The 20,711-nt window shown below is 56.5% G+C and overlaps 1 protein-coding gene across 1 annotated transcript; it reads right to left on the bottom strand.

The window, feature by feature from the left end:
* Positions 1-12,351: 12,351 nt before the first annotated feature.
* EPHX3 (epoxide hydrolase 3) lies at positions 12,352-16,820 on the bottom strand (the record flags this gene model as incomplete). The annotated part of the gene is made up of 4 exons (XM_084610109.1): positions 12,352-12,550; positions 15,937-16,112; positions 16,409-16,490; positions 16,726-16,820. Coding segments are annotated over 4 exons (543 nt in total), but the record flags the coding sequence as incomplete, so codon positions are not given.
* Positions 16,821-20,711: the final 3,891 nt, after the last annotated feature.

Below are 20,711 nucleotides of genomic sequence, written 5' to 3'. Positions count from 1 at the left end.
TAAAAAGAAAAGGAGGACTTGTGGCATCTTAGAGACTAACCAATTTATTTGAGCATAAGCTTTCGTGAGCTACAGCTCACTTCATCGGATGCATAAAAGTGGAAAATGCAGTGAGGATGTTTTTATACACACAGACCATGAAAAAATGGGTGTTTATCACTTCAAAGGGTGATAACTACATCCATAGGGGCCAGGATGGAGTTTTCTGGAAGATCACCAATTTTATAAATGTACTCTCTATGCCATTATCTAAATCATCGTTGAAGGGGGTGGCACAGGCTGAGGGAAGGAGGTGCAGTGGGATGGGGGGCGCAGGCTGAGGGAGGGGGTGCAGTGGACAGTGGGGGAGCAGTCTGAGGGGTAAGGGTGCAGTGGGACGGGGGGGTGGCACAGACTGTGGGAAGGGGGTGCAGTGAGACTGGGTGATGGCACAGGCTGTTGGAGGGGAGTTCACTGGGGGGTACAGGCTGAGGGGAGCGGGGTGGCGCAGGCTGAGGGGGGGTGCAGTGGTAGAGTGGGGGGGCACAGGCTGAGCTAAGAGGGGTGCATTGGGACCATGGGGTGGCACAGGCTGAAGGGAGGGGATGCAGTGGACAGTGGGGGAGCATGCCAAGGGGAGGGGATGCAGTGGGACTGGGGGGTGCAGGCTGAGGGGAAGGGGGTGCTGCGGAAGAGTGTGGGAGAGGCTCAGGTAACTGCTGTCTGGAAAGCCGGGGAGGGATCACGCCAGCTGTGAGTCCCAGGGGACCCTCCCCAGGTGTCTCTGACTGCAAAGCCCCCCCAGCGTTGGGGTCTAACGCAGTTTCTGGAATGGGTGGCACCCCCTTTGATAGCGGTGTGGGGGAACCCTGGTGTTTCCGGGGCCCTCGTGGTGGGAGGGGGGTGGGATCTGGCCACCCGAGTTTGAAACTGCAGCTTTTTCTCATTATTGCCTAGAAGTAACTTTCCTGCAGCCTGGGCGCGCGGGGAAACCTGGAGCTGGAGCGCGGATCCGGCTTCTCTGCCTCCCCCTTGCCACCCTTCCCCCACGCTGTGTCGTGGCCTCCTGCCCATGAAATCCCCACGAGCCCGGCGGTGCAGTGTGGGGGGATCCCATTGGATTGTGGTGGGGGCTGTGCAATGGGGCAGGGGGAGCATGGCTGGAGCTGACCTTGTGGTTTCATGTTGCTTCTATTGCGGTTCAGTGTGTGGAATGGGGGGGCTCCCCCGCGTCTCCACAGAGCTGGAGCATTGCGGCAGGGCACCCGCTGGCTAGGAAGCACTGAGGAGGCCAGGAGAGAACTTCAAAATGCTTACCCCGCTCCGCACTGAGCCAGCTGGGATCTGGCCTCCCCTGGCTCTGTTGGGCAAGTGGCAAACTCAGCAAGAGTCCTGAGATCCCAGCTGGTCAGCCCCCTGCCCCACCCTCCCCCGGCGCCTTTCTAGTGACTGTGAGCTGGGAGTCCTACAAACTTGCCAGCACACAGCGATGTGCCAGCGATGAGAGAGGTAATTTGCTATGAAAGGTAACTATAGTGCAAGGTTATTATTCAGGGTAGGTTTCACTCTCCCAACCCTCTGCTCTAACCACTAGTCTCCACTCCACTCCCAGAGCTCAGAACAGAACCCAGGAGTCCTGATTCTTCTCAGCCTTCCCTGCTCTAATTCGCTAGACTCACCCCATTCCTAAAGTTGAGACCAGAACCCAGGATTCCTGACTCCCAGCCCCCCACCCCTTCTAACCACTACAGCCCAGTCCCCTTGCAGAGCTGGGAACGGAACCCAGGGGTCCTGGCGCTCTCAGCCATCCATTTCTCTCTGGGTGGCTCTGGCTCCTGCACCCCACTTGGCAACATATGTGGAGCTGTCTTTGGCTGTAGGGTGCCAGAGGAGCCCCATTTCCTCTGTGCTGAGGCTGTTCCATTCCCATCAGCTGGGAAGTAAGGGAAGGTGTCTGCGGCTGTCGACTGCCTGTTTCGGCGGTGGAATCTCACTGGAGCGTCAGGCCCGCCACACCCCTGACAGACCGAGGGGTTTCCTGCTGGCTGGGCCTGAACCTCCTCCTGGCACCCCAGGGCAGGCCTGCCAGCTGCCCCAGGAGAACGGAGCCCACGACTCTCAGCATCACACCTCGCTGTCCCAGCTGCCATGCATGTAGTCCCTCAAGGGGCTGTGGGGGTCGGAGCAGAGGGCAAAGGAGCCCTCAGATTGCACGTGCCAAGAGGTGGGCTGCGGTGGGGTTGGAGCTGACTACACTTGATTCCCCCTCCACCCCCCATGGGAGGCTGGCACTGCTGGAACGAGGGGCTGGTGTGGGGGAGCCGGAAGCTAGGAGCTAACCTGTGTGCTGGGCACGCAGCGCGTCCACGTGCGTCTGGAGGAAATGGCTGGAGGGGGAAGGAGTTGAGGCCACTTAGCCTGCGGTGGAGCCCAGGTGTGGCAGCCTCCCCGTGCTTGTCAGGGGAAGATCTCAGTTTGCGCCTCACCCTGCTGCCCAGTCATGGAAAACCGCTGCTGGGATCATGCCTCCAGCTGCAGCCCCCTGAGGCACAGCAACCTCTGAAACCCCCTGTCAGTGTGGGGGAAAGGGTGGCAATCTGGCCAGGGCCCCAGGGAGCTATTGTGGGGGGGACGGTGACTTTGCCAGCAGACGAGTGGAGGGTCTCTGGTTGCTCTCCCACGTGAGCTGAGCCACTTGTGCAGCTGCACAGGGAGGTGGGAGGGATAGATCCCCTCAGCCCCAGACCGGGTCCCACGGCGGCAGGCTGGCCGAGCTAGTGGCTGGTCCCTGTCGGCATGGCACCTGCAGCCTGGGTCCTGCTCTCCCCAGGGATGCTCTGGCTGGGCTGACGGCTGTTTTCATGAGGCCATGGGCACTGGGGCTGCCCTGGGTGCTGGGAGGCCCTCAGAGTCAGTTTGTCTCACTCACTCCCCCTGCTCCCGCCTGTGGGATCTCATTACTCCAACAGAGACACTGAGTTCCCAGGCAGTAGGAACTGTGGGTGGAGGTCCCTTCCCCAGAGAGTTGAAGGTGGGGATCTGGGGGGTGGGCCTTCAGGCTGTGCTAATGTAACGCAACAGACCCTGGTCGTCAGCAGGCAGGATCGAACCTGGGACCTCTGGAGCTTAAAGCATGAGCCTCTACCACATGAGCTAAAAGCAATAAGCTATTAGCTAAGGCTGTAGAGCAGACTTATTCTCTCTCTCTCTTTAAGTGGTCTCGGTGCCACTAGGTGGGACAGAACACCACACCCAGGGGGTGTGTGGGTTACACTAGCACCCAGGAAACCCACCATGGGTCACCGTGGTACAGTCCCAATCGCTGCCCAGATGAGCTTCCCACCCCCACATGGGGACTGAGATCCCCCCCCGCTCCCTTCTCACCCTGCATGTGGGGCTGAGGCCCCACCCCCAGGCTTCCCCTGTTTCTACATATGGGCCTGAGGCCCCTGGCATGGCCCAGCCTCCTTGGCAGGGTGAGGGTCTCTGAGCCAAGGTCCGAGCTGGCTGGTTACTGCTGTATGAGGGGCCTGGAAAGGGGCAGAGATTAGCAGGGCAGGTCCCTGGACACTTGATGAAGACACTGGCTGGGCTTTGAGGCCCTGATAGGTCCCGTGCTGGCTCCTCTCCCTGTGGGGTCCTGGTGGCCTGGGCCCATGTGCCACAGGCAGAGGGTTCTGGGAGCAGGAGCTCTGGGGGCTGCTGTCCCCTTGATCCCAGGGAGTGCAGGGCCCTAGTGTCTGACTGTGGCCTGCAGGTCGCTCCCAGAGCCCCCTGTGCTGGATGGCACTGGGTGTCGGGGTCACACAGGCCTTTCCTGAGCTCACTGCAGGGAGGGGGGAGGGCAATGGGGCATCCCCAGGCTAAACATCCAGACCAAGTGTGGAACTTGTCTGTGTCAGCCACCACCCTCCCCGCTCGGTGGGGGGAGGAGGCATCCCTTTCCCTGCTGCAACACACACCTTCCCAGCACGACTTCAGTACTGGCTTGACAACCCCATCTCTGTGGGGCGTTGACTCTGAACCCTTAGGTTGCCTATTAAAATCCCAGCCTTATTAGCAGTTTTACTGGTGATAATTTCCGGCTGGGGGGGTTGGGTATATGGATGGCATCCTGCCACCTTCCTCCAGGCCACGGGGCTCCAATAAGCCCTGGTGCCTGGCCAGGGGAGTGTGATCTAAGATGGTGCCTGCATGGTGAGCATGGCCTTGGAAGGAAGCCAGCCAGCAGGGAGGTTTTTTTGTGCATGGGACTGGCTGGAAAGGCAGACATGGATTTCTGATCAAGGAAAGGGGTCGGGGCATGGACTTTGTACGTTCTTTGTAAATAAACAGGACTGTCCTGCAGAAATACTGGAATCAGCCTCAATTTCTCCTCCTAATGGAAACAACTTAGCGAGGCCCCCAATAGCGGTGAATCGCTGAGACTGAAAGGGGCAGCACATGTCAGGAGCACAGCTGGGAACGGACCCTGGGAGTCCTGGCTCCCAGCCCCACCAATCACTCAAACCCAGTCTTTGCCCTAACCTGGGAATAGAACCCAGGAGTCCTGGCTTCTAGCCTCCCCTTCTGTAACTCACTAGACCCCTCCCGCTCCCACAGCCAAGGACAGAACTGAGGTGCCCTGACTGCCAGTGCCCCCCCCCCGCTCTAACCACTAGACACTGCTGTCTCTGAGCCCAGTAATGCCCTTCTCTGTGCATCACTTCAATTTCCTTCCTGCATCTGACTGCAGTGTGAGATCTGGGTGGTGGGGGCTGCTCAGGGGGACAAGGCAGGCCAAGTAGGGAGTGGTCTGTCTGGGAATCCTGTCTCCAGGGCAGGGCTACGAGACCTGATGTTGGGGCTGTTGGAACCGGACAGGGCCGAGCCCTCTGGACCGGGCGGCATGCGCCTGGGAGGGCAGGAAGTTAAGCTGCCCCCCCCCCCATTGGCCCACAGTAGAGTCTCTGCAAAGCCAGTTCTGCCCCCTTCACCTGGGTTGTGGGCTCCACAAATGGCTGGCACTTGGGGGGAGTGAGGGCAGGGGCTGGCTGAGTGGTGTTAGCCTAGGTGGCCCCACACTCACCACTTCCTGCCAGCGGAGCCAGGAACAGCGGCACGGGCTCGGTGCTGCACCCTCACTAGCCAATGGCACCGTGCAGCCCCTTGTACCTCTAGAGCTAGGCTGCCACGTGGGCAGGTGCCAGAGCTCGGCCAGGCAGGTTCCCGTCTCCTGGCTGCCTGCCTCGGAAAGCCGAGAAGAGGTGAATCCGGCTGCAGCGCTGCCTGGCCAGGAGCAGGATGGGCCTGTCTGCCAGGCTGCTGGAAGCCGTTGGCTGGGGCACCTGGCTGAAAGCTGCCATGGCCTGGTGCTGAGATGGGCACAGTCCCCCTCCCCCATCCAAGACTGTGGCTCAACTGCCACCCGCCCGGCCTGAGAGCAACCCGGTGGGCACCAGGCCCAGCCAGCCAGGCGCCACCCTGGGCTGTCAGTGAGGGGTGAGAGCAGAAGTGTGTAGGGGGCAATAGCACAGCCATCGCTCAGCCCAGGCTTGGCTTCCCTTCCCTCCTCTCCCCTCGGCCCTGGCAGAGCCCGGGTCAGCCCCGCCTGTCCCCACCCCAAACCCAGCATGAGGAAGTGGTCGAAGCCCTGTCCCCAGCTCCCATTGCAGAGCTCCCAGCATGTGCTGCTCCAGCTTGGCTTGGGCAGCAGGCTCAAAATCAGGCCGGGGTAGAGGGTAATAGGCACCTATATAAGACAACGCCTCAAATATCGGCACTGTCCTTATAAAATTAGGACATGCGGTCACCCCAGCTGGGCCCCATTCACCAGGGGGCTGGGACCTTCCCTGGTTCAGTCCCACTGGACACACATGGCCTGGGGGGCAGAGTTCAGGGCCCCTGCATGAAGGGGGAATTGTTGGGGGTGGGACAAGAGTGACTGTACCCTCCTCTTCCTGTATGCCCCCCTAGAAGGTTAAGCTGTAGGAGGGATGTAGGGCACCCCTCACCCGGCTTGCCCCAAAGAGGGGCACAAAGCTGCTGGTTGGGGCAGGTTCTGCAGAGGTCGGTGCCCCAAGGGGTGGGAGTCAGTATCTACAGGGCAGGGCAGGTGCTGCCTTTCCACAGGGAAAGCCACCTGCCCTGTGCTTCAGCCCCTTCCCTGTTCGGGGGCTGGGGAGGAGGTAGGGGGTGAGGCTCTCCCCCCACAGCAGGTCGGCGCTGATCCCAGCTCTGCTCCCCACAAGAGCCTGCTGCTGGGCTTCCGTCTGCCCCAGCTGACAGCCCCACGCCTCTCCTGCCTTGCTCCCTTTCCATGCCCTGGCCTGACCCAGGGCCCACGATCCCCTTCCCCTCTGCTGTTACCCCCTGCTGAGACTCTTCTCCCACTGCCCTCTCCTCTGGCTCCCAGGGGGACGGGGGCAGCTAAGGGGGAGAAGGAGGTGGCAGAGAAGAGCTGGGTTTCTCCATGCAAGTGCAAGAACCTTTTGCCCCTAAGGCACCAGGGATGAGATGCATCAGGAGAGCAGGGGCTTAGCTACATGGTGTCATCCCAGAGCAGCAAGTCTCTGGGCCAGGCCATGGTACAGGTACATTATTTGCCTCCACAGTGCTTCATGTTCTTCCTCCCTCTGAGAGACCCCCAAAGTTCTACCATTGTCCCTCATTAACCAGCGCTCAAAGCATACATCCTGAAGAGCTACGCTGGGACAGACTTGTTCTAACAGGGGGGCCCTTGGGAGCCTGTGCCAATCCAGTGCAATGGCTGCCTTTCTGTCCGTCTGTCCATCCAAGGGCCCCCCTCATCCAGCCCCATCGCAGGCTGGGCACCTCTCACTCATTCCTGCATTTATCCTCACGCACCCTGGGCGGCAGGGCAGAGCTGTTAGCCCTACTGGATAGAGCAGGAACTGAGGTACCGAGCCACCAAGGGACTTAGGTGCCTAAACCCCAGTTTTAAATACCCCTGCAATCCACAAAGCTGCCAGTCCACTGCTGCCACACACTGCAGGCGCCTAGCCGCCCCTTAAATTTCTGCCTCCGGGCACACGCACGGCAGCTGCAGTTTAAGCATCCAGAGGCCTGTCTCCTACCCAAACCCCATGCAAGCCACAAATGCCAACGGGAGCACCGCCCCACTGCAGATTCTGTGGGGTGTCAGGGGAGACACAGCTCCATTCCACACAGGGTAAAGGGCAGCTGAGCCTGTCTACATGAGGGATTGGGCTGGGCCAGCTGCAGCAGGGGCTGCTGGTATCTGCTGGGATTGGGCACTCCCAGCAGACCAGGCCCTAGGGGGATGAGCTGCAGTTCCAGCATGGATCTCCACAGGCAGCTCCTGGGTGGGGGTTTTAGCCCAAGAAAGGTGAGCAGAGCAGCCAAATGATGAGTGTGCCTCAGCAAGAGAGAACTGCTCCCTGCTGGAGGGATGAGCACAGATCTATTTCAGGGGGGCTGGGACAAGGTGGCCCCAGTGCTGGGACTCTCCAGTGTCCCTGCTGCAGCAGGCCCAGTGTCACAACCCCTCCCTGTGCAGGAGTCACTTACAGGCCTCATCCACCCCAGGAGAATGTCTGCCCCCCACCCACATGGGGGGGCCAGACAGAATCACAGATGAAGCCTGAGACAGCCGAAGGCTCCACCCAGAGCAGCCCAGCCTGGGGCACGAAGCTGCCCCCCACCCCCAGTCCCCATTGCACTCCCCTTGCTGGCTCCAGTGCCCTGCTCTCTGCCCTACATCCCCCACCCAGCCCAGCCACAGGAGCCCTGATTCTCCATGGGTGGCACTTAACTCCTCCTGCTTGAGAGCTGGGCCCGATTTCAGCAGGAGATGGACTGTGAGGGGTCTCCCTGCCGAGGCCCTTCTCCTGCCCCCAACCTGCTGAATCCGCCCCCTCTCCCGTTTACCCCTGTTAAGGGGACAGGGCTCTCCACAGGTCTCCTCCCACGGCTCCGCAAACTGCTCCCAAGCCCACCCCAAGGCCGGGCTGGTGTAGGGCTCTGTGTGGGGCTGGACCCCGGTCCCCACCTAGGAGCAGACGGACTCTAGCACAGAGTGTGCGAGGGCCCAGAGCTGGCGAGTGCCTGGTGGAGGGGTCTGGAGCAAAGGGATGAATCCAGAGCCCGGCTGCTTTGGGCGCTGGGTACTCCAGAACCGGCTGTGCCCAGCCTGTGCCATCAGCAGAGACACCAGCCATCCCTGCTAGCAAAGGAATGGGCCTGGGAGAAGGGGCTGCAGGTCTGCCCAAGGAGGGGGTCTGTGGTTAAGGTCCTGGCCTTGGAGCCATGTTCCCTGGGTTCTAGCCTAGCCTCTGCCCTGTGCTCCTGCTGGGCTGTCACACAACTCAGCCCCTTTGTGGGGGAGGCTGCTAGTTCTGGTCCTAACCTCTCTGGGCCTCCAGTGTGTGATGCAACTCCAGCCAGGGCTGGGAAAGGAGAGCCCCCAGCGGCAGGGGGACTGGAGCTGAGGCATAGGGGTGTTGCTGTGCTGGGGAGGGGGAAGGCCAGGCCTCCCCTGCTGAGGTCTGTTTCTAGCCCTGAGCACTTTAAGCAGGAGGATGGACTGTGGTTCTGGTGCTGGGCCAGGCCACCTGGGTTCATTCTGCCACAGACTCTGGGCGGCCCTAGGCGAGTCCCTTCCCCTCTCTGTGCAATGGGGATAAGGATCCTTCCCTCCCTCCTAAACCCTGGGGTGTCTGTGATGTGCCCAGATACCCCGGTGAGGGGCCCAGCCCAAGACGTGGGGCCAGGAGCGCTGCACAGCAGCTGATGGAAAAGCAAAAGTGAGCCGTTTTACTGGGCTGGGGCAGCAAGAGCCAGCTCCCCTCTGCTCAGGGCTGGCTTCCCCTTCCCTGCCCGCTCCCATGGGGGGAGTCTGGGGCCCTAGCAACTCAGACAGCGAGGAAGTGGGGCAGCCCAGGTGGTCTCCTGCCCCCCACAGCCACATGGGAGGAAGCAGGCACAGCTTTGCCTCTCTGCCCAGTCAGTGGCTGTAAGCTGGGCTGCTGCCCCCTACTGGCCCAGCCAGGCCCAGCTCCCAGAGCCATCAACACGCCACCCATTTACCAGATCCCCAGCAGTCCCAGCTGGAAACTGCAGCCTCTCCGCAAGCAGGGGCAGCCTGGGGCGGGGAAGGGGGAGGAAGCACAGCTCCAGGCAGGCAGATCCCTGACTAGTTCTGGGAAGTTTCCTGACATGCAGCTCCCTTGGCCAGGGCCGGCCACCCCTGCCCACACCAGGGAGGTTTCTGTACCAAATGTCGTTTATTAAATACACTCAGAGCATGGGGACCATAAGGCAGCACTTTCTATCCAGAGGCCATCACCCTCTGCAGATGGATTTACAGACAAGGTGCTAAGGAGCCCATCCCTGGCAGAGAGCACTGGCATCTAGGCACCCGAAGCTCCAGCCATACGTACGGGCAGCAGAGCACAGAGTCACTAAGGGGAACGGTAAGCGTGGGGAATCCACGGCAGAAATCAGCTGCTTGCCCACAGCCATCCTTTCTAGCGAGGTCAGCGCTAAGCTCCCCCCACCCTGCCCTGACACCACGGCAGTGAAACCCCGGCTTCAGGCACTGAGCAGGGGCTCCCACCTGCCAGGAACAACAGAGCTGAAGAGCACTGTGACCGGAGTCCCAGGGGAGCCTGCAATGAGGTCACTCAATTAGGGTGAACTGCAAAGAATGGGATAGACGATCCCCAAAACTGGTGGATATTCCAATACTTAGATTTACCAAGCCAGCATAAAACAGCTTCTATAATACCTCACTGGTTACCCAGAAGCCAACAGCACAATTCCCTTAAAGCAACCCAGCCTCAGGCCTCCACCCAAACACCAAATTAAATATGATGAGGATTACTGAAAATCTTATTCATCATATAAGAAAGTTCTATCAATCCCAAAGGATCAGATACATTACCTCCCAGGTTAATGAATATTCCAGATCTTACCCAAATACAAACTTACAGTCCATTCTTCTTAAATAAACTAAAATTTATTAAAAAAAAGAAAAAAGAGTTTTGGTTAACAGATCAGTATACATACAGACATGAGTACAGTTCTTGAGATTAAATTCAAAGTAGAGATGGTGAGCTTTGTAGTTGCAAAGAGTTCTTTCAGAATTAGGCCATGGGTTATAGTCCAATGTCCATATTCAGGGTGATTTCAGAGTAGGACTGGAGATCTCAGCCTTTTGATTTAAGCTTCCCCTGCATGAGGCATCAAGCAGGTCTGAGATAAAAAGGATCATCACCCAAGGGAACTTTATACAGTTTCAGGCCTCCTTTGACAGGTTGGAGTCCTTAGGCGAACAATAGGCAATTATGGAGACCTATTTCCTAAGCATCACCAGCAATTAGCTACACAAATTAATAAGGCAATCTATGCATTAGGCAGTCTATCACAAACTTTAAAGAGACATATAGACAATGACATTATTTCACCCAAGATTCATCTAAATGCTAATATTCTCTTTTGATCTCTGAATCAATAGCTATAGTGACAGACAGGAACTGTCTGTTTACATGGCTAACATTAAACAAGATATGAGTAAACACATACAATTAGTATCACCTTTAATTTCTAACAACATCGGTTTGGATTTCAAAGTTCTAGCCTATCTACCATGGAATAGCCCTAATTACCATTCACATACTTTTCTAACATGTCTCCAATGGTTGAATCTGGGTCATTTATCCTGCAGGATGCTTAACCCTTTCCGGCCATGCGTCACATTTTGTATAAGATTTGTTGCAATTATATAACAGTGGTATCAACAATGATTTGCATGGTCATATTTTAATCAGATAATGTTACACACACTCACACCCTGCCCTGGCACACTGCAGTGAAACCCCGACTCCACGCACAAAGCAGGGGGCTCCCACCTGCCAAGAACAACAGAGCTGAAGACCAAGTGCTTAGATCCCAGGAAATGCAGTATTCTTGTTATGCTTCCCCAAACCAGGCATCCCAAATCACCTTCACTCTGTCCAGAGAGATGCCAGCAGCCAGCTCTCCTTCTGGACACAAAAGACCATCATCATGTGTACTGCAGTAGTGCCTAGGAGAGTAAGACCCACTGGGTGCAAGGGCACTGACAGAGAGAAGCTCCTGGCTGGAGAAGGGAGGCCAAGATCCTGCTTCTCTCCAGGCATCACCCACTTGCCCAGGGCTCTGGGCACAGAGCCCCCTGGCAGCACAGGGATGGTGGGCGAAGACAGGAGGGTAAGTGGGGTAGGCCACAGCCAAGGTGATTCAAGGGCCATGTTTGAGGCGTGCACTATTCAGAATTTCTCGGGTCTCCAACTCTGCTGTTTTACAGGTTGCTTCATCCCAAGGAGCCCAAACCTGCAGCCTCCTCCCCCCTGCCCCGCCAGCAGCTTTGGCAATGGGCTCTGCAGGAGCAGGAATCCACTCCAGCCAAGTGCAATCCTGATGCCAGGAATGGAAATGAGAGGGTGGGGGGAGTGGCTGGGCAGAGTCTCCTGCCAACTACAACCCCCACCCTAGTCTATGAAAGAGGTACCCCACTATCATGAACCCCTATAGGTAGGGCTCTACCAAATTCACGGCCATGAAAAACATGTCACAGATGGTGAAATCTGGTCTTTTGTGTGCTTTTACCCTATACTATACAGATTTCATTGGGGGAGACCAACGTTTCTCAGATTGGGGGTCCTGACCCAAAAGGGTGTTGTGGGGTGGTGGTGGTCACAAGGTTATTTTAGGAGGGGGGGCCACAATATTGCCACCCTTACTCCTGCACTGCCTTCATAGCTGGGCAGCCAGAGCGCGGCGGCTGCTGACCGAGGGCCCAGCTCTGCAGGGAGCAGCACAGAAGTAAGGGTGGCAACACCATCCCAGGCCACCCTCACTTCTGTGCTGTGGCTGGCGGCGGCTCTGCCGTCAGAGCTGGGCTCCCGGCCAGCAGCCGCCGCTCTCCAGCTGCCCAGCTCTGAAGGCAGCGCCGCCGCCAGCAGCAGTCAGGGTAGCAGCATCGCAACCCCCCCCTACAATAACCTTGTGACTCTCCCATAACTCCTTTTTGGGTCAGGACCCCTATAATTACAACACCCTGATATAAATAGCTGAAATCATGAAATTTACCAAAATGGACCCTTAATTTGGTAGGGCCCTACCTATAGGTCTGGGAGCTAAGGGCTCTGCAGGAGGGCTCAGGCAGGATCTGGAGGGGTGGCCTGCTGCTGAGGGATGGTACCCCAGGCACAAGACCAATCAGCGTGGGGGATATGAGCCAAGGGGGCTTGGCCCAGTGGAGGGTCCCGGGGCTGATTTGTCAGGATCAGGTCCCTGCCGTGCCACACCCAAGGCTGTAAATGGGGCCCAGGCACGGCACCAGCCCTGCTCAGTCACTCTCCCGCAGGAAGCTCCAGATCAGCTGATTGACCTTGTCAGGCTGGTCCTCGCTGACGAAGTGGCTGGTATCAGGGATGCGCCCCACATGGCAGCGCTTGGCAAATACTGCTCCAGGAAGGGGACCATCCCAACCTCCAGGTACACATCCTTCTCCCCCAAGATCACCAGTGTGGGCACCAGCATGTCCTTGCAATGCATGGGCCTCCTGCTGCAGGGAGAGGGAGAGAGAGAGAGAGGTGACCACTTGCCCAGGGCACTGGGCCCAGAGCCCCCTCACAGCACAGGGCAGCGCAGGGATGGTGGGCGAAGACAGGAGGGTAAACGGGGTACGGGAGAGGGTGTTCAGGTTACCTTAGTGCTGATGAGGGCAGCACAGCCTCTGGGGCAGCTGCCTGACTGCACCTGCCTTCCCAGAACTCCATGGTTGGACCTGCTGCCCCAGCGAGAGCCCGGAGGTCTTGTCCTGCCACTCACAGACCTGAGAGCACCCGACTAGGGCCTGGTCTACACTACACAGTTAGGTCGATGTAAGCTGCCTTACATCAACCTAGCTATATCAGTGTCCACACTGCTACTCCTGAGGGCATTCTGTGTCAAAAAATTAATTCTGCAAGTTTTATTTGTCAATAAATAAATGCAGAGGCTCCAGCATGGCAGTGGGGAGCACAGGCCAATGGCTGAATGAAGGTGGGAGATCACTCTGAAGCCCTCCCACACCTCACCCCCAGGACACGGACTCAGTGGTGAGACTGCACCCGACCCTAACACAGCACAAGGCCTGGGCCTACCCCAGAAATACCCTGGGGCCCTGCCCCTCTGCACCAGGCACACCAGGTCTGGGGCAGGCAAGGCTCAACCAGGGAGGAGCTAAGTGTGGAAGGGCTCAGTGTGGGGGGATTGGATTCTGTGTGGAACAGTCTGGATGCAAGCAGCTCAGTGGTGGGGCTAGGTATGAAGGGATCTGATGCACAGAGGCCCATGGGGGGCGGGGGGGGGCATTTCCAGGTGCAATCAGACTCTGCAGGTCTTCCAGGTGAAAGTGGTTGGGGCTCAGCACAGGGGTCTGGGTTTGGGGATCTCAGCAGGGGGGTCTGGGTGCTGGGGGACTGAGGCTTGGTGGGGTGGGGATCTGGGTGCAGCTAGTTGCAGGTCAGTGGCTTGGGGGTCTTGATGTGGAAGCTCAGGGTGGTGCATGGGATGGGGCTCGTCAAGATGGGGGTTTGAGTGTAGGGAGCTCAGTGGGGGGGGTCTGGGTGCAGGGGGGCTCCAGATGAAGGGGTTGACGTTCAATGGGGTGGGGTTCGGGTATGGAGGGCCTGGGGGGTTCTGGGTGTATGGGGTGAGGCTTGGCAGGGGTGTCTGGGTATGGGATGTCCAGATGTACAGAAGTTGGGTGGATGGGGGAGCAGCTCCCTGTACACTGCCCCCTGCCCCCACAGCTGAGGAGCGATGCAGGCAGGAAGCAGGGGAGGATGCTGAGCTTCCTGCAGCTGGGGGAGGTTTCTGCAGGTGAGTCTGACACAGCCCCAGCCACTCCATGCAGGGGAAGAGGAAGTCCTGTCCTCACCTGCCTCCAGCCCAGCTGGGACTAGCAGCTGATCCCAGCTCAGGGTAGGAGCCACTGGCTGGGGTGTGATTTACCTCTCCACTAGCTGTTCCAGATGCCTGAAATGATGTACCTGTGTAGCTAGGGCGTGGTGCATGCCTGCTCTTGCAGCTTCCCTTTGCTTCCCTGCCAGAAAATAATTTTTCTTCAGGGAAGCAAAGAAATCTGCCAGGGAAATGAATTCTGTGCACACACCGTGACACAGCCTTGCTCCTGCTGACGTAAGTGCCCTAGTACTCCAACATAACAAGTCCACCTCCACAAGAGGCGGAGGGCTTAAGTCGGTGTGGATAGGGCGAGGCAGCATCCCTGTGGTCACTTACATCAGCGCTTGGCTGTCATTCTTGTCAATTTCATGGCTCCCTGTTGGAGCCCATGTCACAGTTCAGGCTGTCACCCTGGGGCGGGTGTAGGGCTCCAGCTAGAGACCAGCTGCCCTTGGAATCCCAGTTCCCCATCTGGATCCTCGCAGCCGCCCAGGCTCTGGGTGCGGAGTTCCCCGTGGGGAGCCGGGGGGTGGGGGCAGCAGGGCTCCTGGTGTTGGGGAGCAGGGAGTTGAGAGCCTGGGGAAGGGGGGGGGCAGCCACACACAGAGCAGAGAGCCCAGGCTCTCAGCCCCCTGAACTGCCCACTTAAGTTGGTGGAGGCATGCTAGTAAGGAGGGTAGTGTGGATATGAATCTGCAGTGGTTGTAAGTTGACCTATGTTACCAAGTTGACCTATGTTTACCATCCTGATTTTACAGAGGTGATTCTTTTACTTTTTTTTCTTCAATTAAAATTCTTCTTTTAAGAACCTGATTGCTTTTTCACTGTTCTTAAGATCCAAGGGTTTGGGTCTGTGTTCACCTATGCAAATTGGTGAGGATTTTTATCAAGCCTTCCCCAGCAAAGGGGGTGTAGGGTTTGGGGAGGATTTTGGGGGGAAAGACGTGTCCAAGCAGGCTCTTTCCCTGTTATATATATTTGTTAGACGCTTGGTGGTGGCAGCAATAAAGTCCAAGGGCAAAAGGTAAAATAGTTTGTACCTTGGGGAAGTTTTAACCTAAGCTGGTAAAAATAAGCTTAAGGGGGTTTCATGCAGGTCCCCACATCTGTACCCTAGAGTTCAGAGTGGGGAAGGAACCTTGACAGGGTGATTCATGGTGAACTCCCATGCGATGGCATCACCCCAGTCATGCCCCACCAGGATGCACTTGGTAAAGCCTGGAAGCAGAGACAGCTAGGCAGACCGACCATCAGGGCAGAGTGATGCTGGACAGAGCTGGACTTCCCCCACCATGGGCAGGCCACACCCCGCACCGCCTCTCCCCCCCCCCACCAGCCTCCCCCTCTATTTTACCCTGCTAAGGGCATGTCCACCTCTTCCACAGAGATTCCCTACTGCCCCACTGCCTCTCCCGCTATAGAGATCCCCCCCTCCATTGTCTCCCAGCTCCCCAGTTGGGGCAATGGCCAGAGGCTGGGACAGCCTGGACGGACCAAACAAGCAAGCGAGTGGGATGGGACACTGAGCATCTGTCTCTGCTACAGGCACATGGGCTCATTGCTCCAGTTCTCGCCCCAGAAATGGATCTCCAGACTCGGCAGAGCACAGCCACGCAGTCACACGGCAGCCAAGCTCTTCCCACTTGCTGCTACGTGGCGTCCAACCAGGGAGATGCTAAGGGTTGGGGGGCATATCCCAGGCTTCACAGCGCCCCACCCAACCACGGTGGTGCTCTGGGGTTGCCGTTGTGGGGGCTGGAGGAGAACCCCTCTGGCTGGGCATTTCCACAACTCATCCAAAGGGGGGAGCCATCTGTGACCGTGTCAAGAGGGATGCAGCAGGGTCTCAAGGAAAGGACCCCTCTGCACCTGGGAACAGCTTTAGCAGGGAGGTTCCTCTCCTCCAGCACAGGGGTCAGCTCCCTTGCAGCTCATACCCTCCCAAGCCGAAGCACAGAGGGGGAGGCCTCCATTCACACGTGCCCGGCAGCCACTCCTCACCCTTCTGGTCCTTGGTGCCCAGCGCCTGGATGACACCATGCACGTCCTCCAGCAGGGCCTCCATCCGGTAGTGCTGCTTCCTGCGTGGGGCATCTGAACCCCCATAGCCTCGCAGGTCCAGCACCGCCACCTGGAACTGCCTCTTGAATTCCTGCAGCTGGTAGCACCAGGCAAACCTGCCAACGCACACAGCCCTGAGCTCAATCAGTGCCCAGGGGATACCCTGCCCAGCCGGGGGATGGGGGGAGAGTCCCTGCCAGCTAAAACTCAGGGCCATTCCCAGCTGCTCCCTAACCCTCCCATCTGCTCCACGGCTGCCTGGCCAGGGCACTGCCCAGAGCCGGGGCTGAGCACGGGGGCCTGAGCTGTGATAGCCAGCGCCCCCAGCACAGCTCACCCAGCGTCACGCGACACGCCTCTGTGAAGAAAGGAAGGGGCGTCGCAGGAGGAACATGCAGCTTCTCGGTGGCACCATCTTCCAGGGCCCAGCTCTCTGGGGAGAGAATTCCTGAGCAGGCCCTGCCTTGGCGATGGGACCCTCCTTCCAGGCCGGCCTTTGAACAGGTGTCCACCGTGTGTTTTGCCCTTCACCTGCCCTGCCTCCCTCACGCTGTCAGCTCCTTGGGGCAGGGACTGCCTGCTGCTTGGTCTGTGCAGCACCAGCGCAATGGGGCCCTGACCCAGGCTGGTCCTTAGGCATGACTGTAATAAACACCCCCTCATCCCAACTCCTCACCGGCCATGGGAAGCAGGCGCCCCTCCCACCCAAGAGCAGCCAGAGAGACCTACCAGTTCTGGGGGAATCTGTGCAGACACAGCATGAGCTGCGCCCCCTCCTGGCCAGCTGTGACATAGTGCAAATGCAGCCCCGAGCCCGGCAAGGACGGGGAGGGGGGAGAAGGGAACGTTCATGCCCAGTCACCCAGGAGTCAGCTGCACCATGGAGGGAGCAGGGCGGCACTTCCAGCGCCTCCCCTGACCAATAGGGCTGCTGGGCTTGGCAGCTGGTGTCCCCCTGGTTTGTCCCATCCTGGACACTAGCCTTGTCTGCAGCACCTGCCCCAGCTTCCCCACTGCCACAGCCCCATGTCAGCAAGAACCATGGGAGACAGCTGGGCAGGAGGCTGGCAGAGCCCCACTGGTACCAGCTGGCAAAGGGTTCACTGTTCCAATAGCCTGACAAACTCACTACACCGAGCACACCACTGTCATGGCGTTTACCCAGCAATGATGTCATGGGAGGTCTCCAATGGAAGGCGCTGTTATCCCGCTCCTCAGAATCATTGCGGGGAGGGGGTGGTACGGCTAAAATTGAAGGAGTTTTGTATATGCACTGAACATATTTAACGTCTGTGTCCAAGGCAGAGCTGACAGGTTCTGGGTCACACAACGGCTGTAGATTCACTGGTCTCTCTGTCGGCCACGGAGCATAAGCATTGCGAGCCAACCCCAGGGAAGCCCCATTTACACATGGAGTCAACAAGAAAGGAGCAAAGGGAGTGAACTTTGGGGATACAAGCAGAGGCAAGGAGATGCCCCATGTCCTGCACTCAGGAAGTAAAGGTACAGCACGTTTACATGCGTGAAAACAAGATCCCAGCCAACCTTGCCTGGAACCACTGCCATGGACGTTTCGTCCAAATTCTTCTTCTTAGCTGAGGTTATAAGAATGATTTTAAAAGTTTTTGCTCCTGTGAATGATTATCTCCTAAAGGACCTAATGCGCCTTGCTAACATAGTAGTATTGATAACTTGCCTGTGAAGAACTTCAGCAAAGGAAACATTTGAAGATTGTTTCTGAGATTTCACCCAAGCACCATTTTGAAAGATGCATGTGACGAAACGTCAATATTAAGATGTGCCACCAAAAAAGCCAAGGTACTGCCCCCAAAATGTCAAGATTTCATAGTCATTGAGCACTTACCAGGACTCTGAAATGTAAATGAGCATCAGTGGTCCCAGATTTCTCAGAAATGGACTGATGAAACCACTGGTGAAGCTACCCAGTTGGTTCCTTGAGATAGTAAAGCCTTTATGATCTTTTTCTTTAAAGTTTGGTTTGCTCGTTCTACCAGTCCAGAACTCTCAGGGTGGTATGGCCAGTGGAATTTCTGTTTGATGCCTAGGGCAGAGCAGACCTCCTTCATGATTTGTCCTGTAAAATGCATTCCCTGATCTGCATCTATTGAACAGGGTAGGCCCCATCGGCGGCAAAATTCGTTGGCCAGGATCCGGGCCACTGTTCCTGCATCGTTCTTAGAGGTGGGGAAGGCTTCAATCCATAGAGTAAAGTGATCAGTTAGAACCAAGCAATATTTTTTTCCTTTTGCAGGTGGCAAGGGGCCCTATAAAATCCATTTGGATTTTTTGCATAGGGCCCATGGGTCAAGGCTGATGCCTCATAGCTACTTTAAGCTTTTTGCCTCCATTACATTCAGCGCATAGAAGGCATTGTCAGCAGTAGTTATGTATGTCTGCGGGCATCTTGGGCCGCCACCACTTTCCCTTCATGTGGTATAGCATAGCCTTGGGGTTCTGATGTGTTGGCAGGTGGTAGAGACCACAAAGGTGAGCTATAATTGCTCTAGGAGCCACAAACTGTTGGTCCTTTGTAACCCAGGTATTGTTTTTGTCGATTTTGCAGGCATTTTCAATCCATGTCCATTTTTCCTCTTTAGGACATTGTTTTGCAATTCAGGTAAAGAAATTTGTTTCGAGTCAGAAATGTGGGTGGCTGCTACTTGAAAATTGTCCTGGGGCATTGTGGCAGCCTTTTTGGCTGCCTCGTCTGCGGCTGCAATGCAAAGAGGGTCATTGTTTCTAGTATGTACCTCGATTTTAACTACAGACACTTTAGATGGTTTTTGGATTGCTTCCAATAAATTTGCAATATACCGTCCGTTTTTAAGAGGGGTACCGAATGAAGTGAGGTATCCCCTGTTAGTCTAGGACTCCAAATAATCATGAACCACCCCGAAAGCAGAGCGGCTGTCCGTGTAAACAGTTACACTGTGACCTTCAGCCAGAAGGCAGGCTTGCATTAGGGCCACCAATTCTGCCACTTGGGCTGAACAAGATTGTGGCAAGGGACCCAAGCGGAGGCATGTACCTGACAGATCGCAAACTGCCTAGCTGGTGTAAGGTTGGCCATTAACATAGTGTCGGGATCCATCGACAAACAAAACAAAATTGGAAAAAGGTAATGATTGTTCAGATACAAGTTGGTCCTTGACCATAGTGTCCTCAGAAAGAGGGCACTGATGAGGTTCCCCTGTTGTCGGCATCAAGGTAGCAGGATTAAGAAGATTAGAGCGTGCAGTTGCAATGTGTGGGCTGAAGAGGGTGCATTCCCCCTTGGACCATCTGGCAGAGGTGATTTTTGAAAACCGGCCCCCATTCAGGATTTTATGCACTGCATATGGCACAAAGATTGTTAGAGGGACTGTGACTGTTACGGCCCAAAAAGCTGCCTCCACAACTCGGAGACAGTGGTTAAAGGCTAGAGTTACCGAATCAAGGCGAGCGGAGATGTAGGCCACGGAGTGGTACCTGTCTCCATGGTTTTGAGTGAGCACAGCAACAGCATGGCCTTCCTGTACGTGTCCAGAGCGCAGATGGTGCTGAGGGGCGGGGGAACCCAAGTGCAGGGGCAGAAAGAAGGGCTATTTTAAGTTCAGTTAAGCAGTGGTCATGCTCTGGTGACCAAGAAATGAGGTTTGAGGAGGCTTGAGCCCCTCTAAGGAGGTCATTAAGAGGCTGTGCTAGGGTGGAAAAAGATGGGACATACTGCCTGCAAAAATTAAGGAGACCCATTAGTTTGCTTAGCTCCTGCACCTTTGTGGGTTGTGGGGCTGCAGCAATTGCAATTCAATGGTCTGAGGTGAGGGCTCTTGAATCCTGGGAGACTGTATAGCCCAGATATTGAACCATAGGTAAAGCTACCTGGGCTTTTGGAGGATTGGCCTTTAGGCCTGCGTCTGCCAAGGCCTGGAGTAGCAATTGAAGGGCACATAAGTGGTCAGAGGCTGTGGGGGAGGCAAGCAGTAAATCACTGACAATCACAGAGTTGGCAGCAACCCAATTTGCTGAGAAAAGAGCCTTAGCCATAACCCGGTGAAAAAGGGTGGGAGCGTTATGAAATCCTTGGGGCAGGCGGGCCCAACTGCACTGGGTGGGGCCAAAGGTGAATGCAAATCAGGGCTGTGATTCTGGGTACATGGGAAGGCTCCAGAAACTGTTAGCAATGTCTAATACAGTAAATATACAGTAAGAAGGGTCAAGGTCCAAGAGGGCCACTGATGGGTCAGCAACAACAGGGGCAAGTTTGTCCGCATGTTGATTAACAGTGCGGTAATCAATGGTAAGGCACCAGGAGCCATCAGGTTTTTTAACTGGCCAGCTGTGGGAGTTGGTGGGGGAGGAACAGGGAACCAGTATGCCTTGCTGAAGTAAAGAGTAAGTAATGTTACCTACTGCCTCCATGGCCTCAGATTTGAGAGGGTATTGCTTGGTAGGCAGAGGAAATTGGCAGGTAACATGGAACATAAGTCTTGAAAAGGGTTAGATGTATCCCAAGTAAGAGCCACAGATTTGGCAGTTGCAACAGAAGAGAGGGATGGTATGAGTACTCATAAGTTTATCAGTGGGGTTGTCCAATGTCCGGTCTCCCGACACACAAAACATTGGGAGGTAGGGGGGACAGTGGGGGCAGGACCAGGTTGAAAGGGCAGTGAAGTATTGCGGGGATTCGATTGGCCATGATTTTGTCCCTGACG

This window comes from Lepidochelys olivacea, assembly GCF_965140295.1.
Source record: "Lepidochelys olivacea isolate rLepOli2 genome assembly, chromosome: 20".
Lineage (NCBI taxonomy): Eukaryota > Metazoa > Chordata > Testudines > Cheloniidae > Lepidochelys > Lepidochelys olivacea.
Note: the sequence above shows the minus strand (reverse complement) of the source record. Positions and strands in the feature narration are given on the sequence as shown.